At 46.6% G+C, this 10,271-nt stretch overlaps 1 protein-coding gene across 1 annotated transcript; it reads right to left on the reverse strand.

The window, feature by feature from the left end:
• Positions 1-212: 212 nt before the first annotated feature.
• LOC107381058 (SLIT and NTRK-like protein 1) lies at positions 213-2,884 on the reverse strand. The gene is made up of 2 exons (XM_015952546.3): positions 2,704-2,884; positions 213-2,505 (listed from the first exon to the last, which is right to left on the reverse strand). The coding sequence occupies exon 2, from the start codon at positions 2,433-2,435 to the stop codon at positions 348-350; it is 2,088 nt and encodes a 695-aa protein (XP_015808032.3). The 5' UTR covers positions 2,436-2,505; positions 2,704-2,884; the 3' UTR covers positions 213-347.
• Positions 2,885-10,271: the final 7,387 nt, after the last annotated feature.

Consider the following 10,271-nt stretch of genomic DNA (forward strand, 5'->3'; position numbering starts at 1 on the left):
TGATACATCAGTCCCGAGTATTTACATGTACATTCATGCGTTCGTGCACCATTCCCCAGCTCACTCACGCTCTCTCAGTCCCACACACACACACACACAGTCTCTGGCTGTTTTTTTTTCCCCTCTTCTCCTCCACTTTTTTCTGTCTCAGAGATCCGTAGTTCGATTGCGGCAGATAGGAGGAGGGGGGAGAAGAAGGGAGGGAAGGGGGGGTAAGCCAGAGGGGTTTGGCATGTACATATTTTACAGATCGGGGCCTGTGCAGCAGCAGACGGACTAGTTTTGGTTCATAGTTGAGTTTCTGTTCACACTATGGTCGTTTGTAATCCAGTGTGGTTCGTCACATTTTACGAGTCAGTTGTGACCGAGAGGTGTGTGGTGCAGTCGAAGCCCCTGTGCGCCCCCCCGTCGGCGTGGTACTGCCCGCTGTGCCAGTAGGATGAGTCGCACACCGTCTGTAGGGAGTTGATCTCCGACGCCGATGAGTTCCCTTCCCTCCGCTTCGACCTTTTGCGGTTGCGCAGGATGAAGACGAGCATCCCCACGACGGTGAACGCAGACGTGACAAAGACCAAAAGCAGCCCGGGCACGAGCACCGAGATGGACACCCGGCTGGGCTCCAAGTAGGAGTGTGTCCCTGTGTCCTGGGCGAAGGTGCTGTTTTTGGCCAGGGAGGTGGGCGGCACACGTTCATACAGCTTGGGGCACATGAGGTCATTCCGGACGTAGCGGAAGTCGCGCTTCCAGAACTCCTCCGGCGACTCGCACTTGAGGTCGCTGACGATCACGTCAGCCCCAAGCTTCTCCGTCCACTGCTTGAAGGGCACGATGTTGCACGAGCAATCCCACGGGTTCCCGTGCAAATCAATCTGAATGATGGAGCTGAGCTGCTCCAACACGCCAGCCACAGGTAGATGGGGGAAATAATTATTATGCAGGCTAATTTTGGACAGAGAAATCCCAAGGAAAGCATCCACAGGCAACGACTTGAGCAAGTTGTTGTTGAGGAACAGAACCCTCAGGTTCGGCATGGGGCTGAAAGCGCCCGCCACTATCAGCTGGATGTCGTTGTATTCCAAACTGAGGTATTCCAGATTCACAAGGCCCTGGAACATCTCCGCCAACAGCGTATCCAAGTAGTTCTTATCCAAATACAGCCACCTGAGCTCACTCTGGTTCTGGAACGTGCTGTTGTCGATCACCTTGATGTTGTTCCCCCCCAGATCCAGCAGGTTGAGGATGGCGTAGCCAAGCAGCTGGTTTTTCTTCACAGCATGGATGTTGTTGTCTCTCATGTTCAGCTCGTGAGCCATTAAAGGTTTGGGCTTGAGGCCAGCCAAGCTCTCCATCTTCTTGTTCTCGCAGTTGACCCCCAATCCTTGTCGGGAGCCAACCAGCTTGCAGCTGCATGGCTGAGGACACGTCACATTGTGCAGCTGCTCCCCGTCGCCATTCATGCCATTCACCACTGGCGTGGGTTTTGTTTTCAGCTGCCAGTTCTCACGAGACTTCGAGTGGCTTTTAGGGCCTCGTACTCCAGGCGCTGGGGTCCCACTCGGCTTGTAAGGCGTGGGCTTCACTCGAGGCTGAGAGATCTCCTCCTGAGTGGGAGGGGCTACCAGGCTGGTGTCTAGGCCCCCGCTCTGTGAGGGACACAGGTCTGCCTCTGATGTCTCGTTCAGGTCGCTGCCTTGCAGCCGGGTGGGGGCCTCGCAGACCACTCTGCCAATCAACGCATTGCGTGGTATGTTGTCCAGCCATTCTTTCAGAGAAACCAGGTCACAGTTGCAGTCCCATGGGTTGTCTTCTAACAGGACCTCCGCGATACCCGGTATTTGCTCGAGAATCCCCTCATAAGGCAAAGTTTTGATCCGGTTGCCCCTCAGGTCGAGGTGTGTGATGGGCACATGCTGGAACACGTTGATGGGCAGAGCGCTGATGAGGTTGTCGTTGAGTATCAACACTTCAAGCTTATTAAGGTCCCTGAAAACAACCGGGTCAACATCTCTTAAGAGGTTGAAGTCAGCCTGGAGGTACTCCAAGTCATCCAAGCCCAGAAACGTGCTCTTCTTGAAAGACCTGATCTTGTTGTTGTTGATGTGCAACCTCTTCACCAACTGCAACCCCAAGAAGGCTCCGGGGACGATGTCATGCAAGCCGTTGTTCTCCAAATGCAGACTCACGGCGTTGTAGAAGTTGGCGAACTCGTTGGGGAAGAGTCTGGACAGCGAGTTGCCGTGCAGCAGCAGGTGATAGAACTGCGAGCTCGGCCCCGTCAGGTGCCGCAGCGTGGTGAAGCTCCGCTTCTCGCAGTCTATGTGCAGGTCGCCCTCCACCTCGCCGCACGAGCAGACCTGCTCCTTACAAACGTCCCTTGTAACATTTCCGCTGGCAACACAAAGAGCCGCATTCAGCAGGACGATCCAGAGCAGCATTTTTCCACCCCTCTCCCCCTCTCTCTCCCTCAGCGTGAGCGACTCATGATTCCCAATCTGCGAATGGAGTCTGCATCAAAGAAAAAGAACCAAAAAAATAAATAAATAAAACCAAGATAAGCAGGATGATGACCCTGTTATTCAAATCCAAGACTCAAAAGCTTTAATCAAAGGTTTAAAAAACATCCTGATCTGTGTCTGATTCTAATGAAAAGCAGCCCTCGTGTCCTAAACGTGATCAGAGACATTCGCTGCCGCTCAGACTGACCTTGGTGGGGGGAAACGCTGGAGAACCCTCCCGGAGCGGTACGGCGCGCTGCGGCGTCGGGAGCTGTCCCCTCTCCCCTGGTGCTGGGGCTTCACAGGAGATCCAAAACACCCGCATATCCTCCCCCTCCTCCCCGCTTCACGTCCTCCTCCAGCGCCCTCCGCTTTCCTCTTTAAAATCCAAATTTAACAGATTTAAAAAGGGAGGAAAGAAAAATCACCCGGAGACGGAGATCATCCGTGCGCGGCGCTCGAAGAAAGATCTGACACCCTCTACTGAGCTGCAATGGCAAAAATCCGTGGACTGACTGAGGGAATGCTGGGCAGAGGGAGCATGAGAGGAAAATCAATCCACACAGACCGGAGCGGGAAATCCTTCCTTTGCTTTAAAACATCTTGATAAACGAGCAGATCTCAGATTTCCTCCCAGTTTTGAAAGAAAACTCCCGCAATCATGAAGCGCTCCTTGTTTAAACTGTCCGTTTGGGCCCGTGATCAGTTCAGCGACTTCACCCAACCTCCTTTCTCTCTTTTTTCTTCTCTTCTTGCCGCTGCTTTAAAAAGAAAGGAGGAGAACGAAACGGCGCAACTTTAAGACATTTGCGCGCTGCGCGCTCCGTTTGCGCCGAGGAGACTGTTGAATGCGGTAAAACATTTTCCAAAGAGGAGGGAAAAAAACTATACAACAAGAGTATGCGTCAGTGTGCCTCCCTATATGCGCATGTGTGCGTGACGTTTTACTTTTTTAAATATATGAGGGGTTTTTTTCACTCCCAGAAAGAAAATTAAAGAATAAAAATTGAAGGAAAATCAGCAGTTGGAAGCGATTTGAGCTCCTATGGATGAGTATTATACTCCACCGTCTGAGATTATTACATCAGCTGTAGGAGGGAGGGAGATGGAGCGGGGGAGGGGTGCCCTCCTCCCCCCGCAGCTCATCCATCTGCAGCTGAGATAGGAGATGGGTATGGTCCTCCCTTTCTCTCCACACACAACACAATTAATGAAACAGGATTTTCCCGCAGGAGCATCAGATAAGAGATCATCATCAGGACCACCCAGGACTAGATGTTAGGTCCTCATCTTAGCTGTTGCCTCGTGCGTCTTTGTTTGGTCTCCAACAGCCTTCCTCAGCTGCCACGCCGACCTGCAGCTCAGCATCTGTCTAATCAACCGAGCAAGTTTATTTACATAGCGCCAAATCATATGAGTCGTCTCAAGGCACTTCACTAAATAAATACTCCAATTGAAGCTACTTATCAGTGTGCTGCATGGTCGTAATTTTCACTTTAGAAGTGTGGGGGTGGAGGGGGGGGGCATCTTTACAGTATGTTCTAATGGGAAACAGGCTTCAACACAAACTGTTGTTTCCCGCTTGGTCCTAGAGCTCAACCAGTGTCACTTTAATATGGCGTAATATTGTTTTTGGATGGTAAACAGTGCAGGGCTCAAAACTTGACTTTAGAAAAAGTGGGGAAGACATGTCCCCCCTGCCCCCCCCCCCCCCCCCAAATTATGTCCATGGTGTGTTGAGTTCAGTTTATTATGCCAGTGGTGTGTCAGACTTTACAACAATACTAAGCAAGCACGTAGCGACAGAGGAGAGGAAAAATCCCCTTTAACAGAAAGGGACCTCTAGAGATGCTGTTTATGAAGAAGCAGCAGTAGCTCAGGAGGTAGAGCAGAAGGGTCCTGGCTCCCACCAGAAAACGGCAGCCTCGTCTCTGTCAGTGCACCCCAGGGCAGCTGTAGCTACTTTGCTCATCATCACCAGCGTGGAAATGTGTGGATGATTGTGTTTTTAAGCGCCATTGGGGGTGGGGGGTGTCAAACCCCAAGTAGGCCAATTGGGTGGGGGTACTAGTGACTGCTAATTTGGCCCCTGTTTTTAGACGGTATTATCAGAAGACCTCAGTACTAAGTAGAAATCCCAAATGAGCTAAAACTGTCCATGAAAAAAGTAAATGTGTGTGATGGGGGGGGGGGGGGGGGGGTCTTCGCTCCCCACCTTCACATCCATGCATGTCAGCCATCTTGAATCAGGACGCCTCTGAACGTCCATTGATTATCATCCGAGCGTTTCGTTCATATCCAGCAAGTGTTTCATACAATCCAAACGGGTTAGAATGAAGGCAGCTGGATTATTCTGGAGTCCAGTGACACCGTGCACCACAGCTACGCTCATTAAGAGGGTATCAGAAACATGCCGAAACACACGAAAGCGTGCAAACCACTGAAGGAAGTTGCATGAAAACATAAATGGTGTGTGCGTGTTTTATTGCATCAACACGGATTCAACTTTGTACCTTAATATCCAACTCTTGAGGTATTTATGAGTGCTCGGAGCTCACTTTGAGGGTGACTATTGCTTACCTAAAAAGAGCATTGACTAACCCCAAACCTAAACATCTAATATGTTGTGGGCTAACAGCTATTTCATAAATCGGTGTACATGGACATTTTTGAGTTCTGCCTGCCAGATTGGCCAATGTGGGAGTGTCTCAGGCAGGACATTTTTTGAAAAACGTAGGACAATGTCCTCACATGCTCCAGATCTGTGTTATAATGACCACTGATATTTGCATTTTTTACAACGTACTTGAAAAGTCCCCGATAAGAATTTTACAGATTTAATATAAACACGAGTGGTTTTAGATAACGTGTATTAGCATGGAGTAATCAGACCACAGTTCAAACCCTTGTACTTTACTGTAAAGCTTTATTCTGAGAGACACCAAAATTAAAAGTACGGTAGGTCTCAAATTTCTTACGACTGGTCTCAAAGGGCTTTTCGTTAAAGCTCTCACAATCTGAATCAGAGCCATCAACACTTCTAAAGTTGTAACCATAACAACAGCAGCTCCAGACTCCACATATTCCTCACCCTAATCTAGAGATAGGCTAGCCTGGCAAGCCAGACTAAATAAATGTATTATTTAGTCTGGCCATGCTCCATTGACGACTCTCGGTTGTGGGGCGGGTTCTACCGTTGTCTTTCAAATGATCTCTGCATTCCACTGGACAATGAATGTGACATACTCTGGTTTCACTCTGTTGCATCATCCCACCCACCAGGCATATAGAGTGCCCTGATTGGCCCACAAAGCGGATAAAGCTCTGTGATTTGTTCACTAAGCAGATAGAGCACTATGATTGGCCCACCATTATGGACCAATCACAGCTCTTTATGTGTTTGAAACCCCTCTAGAGAGCTATGATTGGCTAGCCAGAGTCCTGGTAGGAGCTGCTGAGGTTCCAATGGAGCATGCCTAGACCAAACATTGCAAAGCAAGAATTTGGTCTAGTTCACGAGGCTAGGGATAGGCAATATATCGGCATCAATATCGGTATTGGCCGATGTTAGTCATTTTTTAACATATAGGTGTCAGTTCCATAAATAAAACCGGGCCGATATTAACAACCATTATTTTTTTCCATCTTGTCTCCTTTTGTTTGCCTGTTTCAGAGGGTGAGGGGGTGATGTGTGATTGTTTAGTCATGTGAACAGTGAATGAAACCATCTCAAAACCGTGAATGTGTGCGTTGTTTGTACCTAACGTAAATTCAGCTTTAATAATTTTCATTCTGTAAAAAATCTGCTGATTGTAGAAGCATTAATGTCAGTTTATCGGTATCGGCAAATATCGGTTATCGGCCATAACAGCGATCTTAATATCGGATATCGGTATCGACCCAAAAAATTTCATATCGATGCATCACTACCCTAAACATTAATCACTTATTCATTTCTTAATTCATTCTGTCTCTCGTAGTTCGTCTTCCAACGTCTTCCAGCTTAACGCCGTGATAAACACCGATTTGTTTTTTGAATTAAAATTATGATTTTAATTTTTAAACATGAAATCCGCCATTAAACCAAAAAGAAGGAAATCACATTTTATATCGCTGTTTGATGTCATATATGTTGTTCCTCTCTACAGCCAGGATTGAAGCCACGAAAAACACCCCGCTGCACATCTGGAACCATGCTGGGAGTAAATAAGCCGTTACATCACTACAAGTGACGTAATCTACATAGATATGAAATCGCATCGCTGCAATAGACCGCGGAAATCGTTGCATCCCGGAAGCGGCTCGTGGCAAAAACACAACTCGATGCTATGTTTAGTGGCGCTGCTTCTGCTACGCGTCTGATAGTTGCTGCATCGCCGCTGATTTGAATCACCCCCCATAGACTAATGTATTCTCTTTGAAGCAGTAACGTAAAAAAAAGAAGAAGAAAAAAGAGACGTGATTTCAAAAAATTTAAAAAGGTCATTGAACTGATTACTAAAAACACAAACTGCTGTGCAGACAGAAGTGCATATTTATGGAGATATGTACTGAGCATGTACCGGGTACGTAGGGGCCGGGAGTACCGTATTTTCCGGAGTATAAGTCGCTCCGGAGTGTCAGTCGCACCAGCCATGAAATGTATAATGAAGAAGAAAAAAACACATATAAGTCACATTTTGGGGGGAAATTTTATTATTTTTCTTACAAAATCGGAGAAACAGCGTTTCACATCGCAAGACAAGTACCGGTAACAATAACAGAATAAACAATCAGGGTGCAGCAGCACGCCACGGTCTCCAGCAGAGGATGGCGGTGTTTGAAACCCACCCAGCGGGCGGGGAGAGCTCATTCCTGTCAGGTTCAGAGCAGGAGGAGTAGGACCCAAGATGCAGAGCACCAGACGACATGAGGCAGGTGTAACTGAAAAAAAAAAGGGTAGAATCCAAAGATCACAGACAGGAAGCCAGGCCAGGTATCAGGAACAAAAGAAAGATTCAGAGGGTCACTAACTGAGCAGGAGTTTCAGATTTACACTGGGGAAACAAAACACGCTGACAACAATAATGAACCGACAAACACCGAGGGACAAGACAGGGCTTTTAAACAGAGGGAGGTAATCCGGGGAACAGGTGACAGGTGTGAGGAGAGGAGGGAAGGCAGGTGCATTCAGTAAACTAAATGGGGGGAAAGAACTGAGCAGGAGGGAAGATCAACATTAACCTATAAAACACGGAGTAACTAAACCTAAAGACTAAGGACAAATATAAACAACTAATAACTAGAGGGATGGGGAGGACTAATATAAAATAGGAATTACCAGGGAGAAACTAGAAGGAAACCCAAGGGAAGCCTAGAGAAAGCTGGGGATCATAATGAGACACAAGAGGAGAACCTGGAGTGAGAGCAGGAGGGGGCTGGGGACCAGAGGGACACAGAACATGACAATTCCTGGGCCGGAGCCGGCCCGCAGCACCCCGCCACAGGCTTCAGCAGGTGATGGCGGTGTTTGAAACCCTCACAGCGGGACAGGGGAGCTCATTTCTGGGTCGGCGTCGGCCGGCAGCAGCGGGTTATACATAATTTGTCATATAAGTCGCAGGACCAGCCAGACAATGAAAAAAAGTGTGACTTATAGTCCGGAAAATACGGTACTGGGTATTTTCAGGGACACGTAGGTGTCTGTATTTAGGGTGGGATGTTGAGGGTTGGTACCAGGCACTTATGGAGATACTATGTAACTTTTTCATATTTTTAATAATTTTGTTGAACCGGTTTGTGCTAAAACGACCCTTAACAGAGTTAATGAAATGCCACTCACACCATACTGCCCTCTGTGGCCAGAATTGCTCACACACTTGCAACTCCAGAGTGCCGGTTCAGTCCCTGTTAAACTTAGTAAAAGTGGAGCAGACATGCCTGCCTCTGGAGTCTACTTCCAGCAAGTTTCCTGCATCACAAACTTAACTGATGTGTCTGATTTAGTGATGAACCAGGCTGACGAGGCATTTCAGCAGTTAGATTACAATGTTCAAAATAAGATAAGCTTCATTTTTGGTTTTAATAACTGGACACTAGGGGGTGCTAAAACCAAGCCAAAAGTGCTGAGTCTCCCTTTAAGGTGGTGCTGGGTAAGCTTACCAAGCAGGTTACCACATAAGTTCCCCTTAAAGTGTCCAGTACAGACCTCTTCACACTCTCTCACACCATACCTCCGATATCTCACACTAAACAACCCCCCACACCCCCTTCCCATCCGATGCGTGAACTGGCAGCCCTGTTGTATGCACATCTGTAAGGGTACGCATGAGGGATTGTTTGTCTTTTATACCAAAGCAGCATTTCTTCACAGTCGTACTCAGAAAAATATGAGCAGTTAGTCCACTTCATGGATGGTGGAGCTGTATGTGTCAGACATCCATGTTTGGCCAGCCGGAGTTTCAAGGACGAGTGGTTACAAGGACTAATGAACATTTTCTCCGCCAACATTCAAAGTGGCACATGGTGGTGATGGCGATAAAATCAAAGCATGCGAGTGATGTGTTTGAGCTGACTGTCGGTACAAGTCCCCGGTGTGTGCAAAGCAAACAGAGGATGGCTGGGGTGGGGAGAAGGGGACTCCAGAGGACACTGTCATACTCACTAAATGGCCAGATGATCTGTGTGTGTGTGTGTGTGTGTGTCCTGGGAGTAACTCCCACATGCGTCATATTCAACATGTGTATGCTCTCACACAGCAGGTGGGGGAGGGGTGTTTAGTCACACTTTAGTATCTTGTTTCCACTAAAGAAAATTAACAATGTACTATTCTGGGTCCACATGAGCTCAGTCGTCGTGGGCCAAACACTTAGACTCAGATTTAATCCTCCGAAGCTAATTGGATTATGAATACGGATGCATACTGAGGAATAACTGCATGGGGCTCAGCTTGGTAATGTGCTGCCGCTAATATATATATATATATATATATATATATATATATATATATATATATATATATATATATATATATATATATATATATATATATGTGTGTGTGTGTGTGTATATATATTATATATATATATATGTGTGTGTGTATATATTATACATATATATATATATGTGTATATATTATATATATATATTTATACATATATATGGTCCAGTCATGAGGTTGAGCTGAATTTTTTGAAACTCACTGTCAATTAAAATTAAAAACATTTTCAAGAGTCAAGAGTCAAGCTGAAGACAGAGGCCAATCAGATCTTAGTGACTACCCGTACCCAAATGGATCCCTCCATCTACTCTGTAGCCATCTTTACTTTTTCTAAAAGTTTCTTTTTGAAAATTCACCACCATCCTCGTGTCTTAGAATGTACAAGTCAAAAGGTTCAGTCTCGATGATTCATTGTCCAATTCTCTTCTGCTCACTTGTTATCCTGATGGTGTTGGTCTGAATAAGATAACTCTATCGACAAGCTGGAGCTGCAGTTATGACTTGTGTTTGAGATAATTATAGAGCTCAAAGGAATCTCACGTTTCAGATAATCCTGAGGAGAAAAAAAGGCTAAAGTCAATCAATAACGTTCAATCAAGCTGCAATGTTTCACCCAAAAATTGCCTACAATTTCCCTCTCCCATTCTGCCGCTCTTATCAAGATGCAACGAAGCAATCATAGTTGCAATCACCGTGTGGTTGGGCAGTGATAGGTTGTTGTTTAAAAAACACTTTGAAATCAGCCAGTGGGACAAAATTATAGACACACTGTGAGACACATTATACATGTAATTGGT

The sequence above is a fragment of the Nothobranchius furzeri genome, chromosome 14 (assembly GCF_043380555.1).
Source record: "Nothobranchius furzeri strain GRZ-AD chromosome 14, NfurGRZ-RIMD1, whole genome shotgun sequence".
Taxonomy (NCBI): domain Eukaryota; kingdom Metazoa; phylum Chordata; class Actinopteri; order Cyprinodontiformes; family Nothobranchiidae; genus Nothobranchius; species Nothobranchius furzeri.

Excerpts from the sequence above, each read along its gene's own strand:
- LOC107381058 (XM_015952546.3), bottom strand. The coding sequence starts at position 2,435 with ATGCTGCTCTGGATCGTCCTGCTGAATGCGGCTCTTTGTGTTGCCAGC.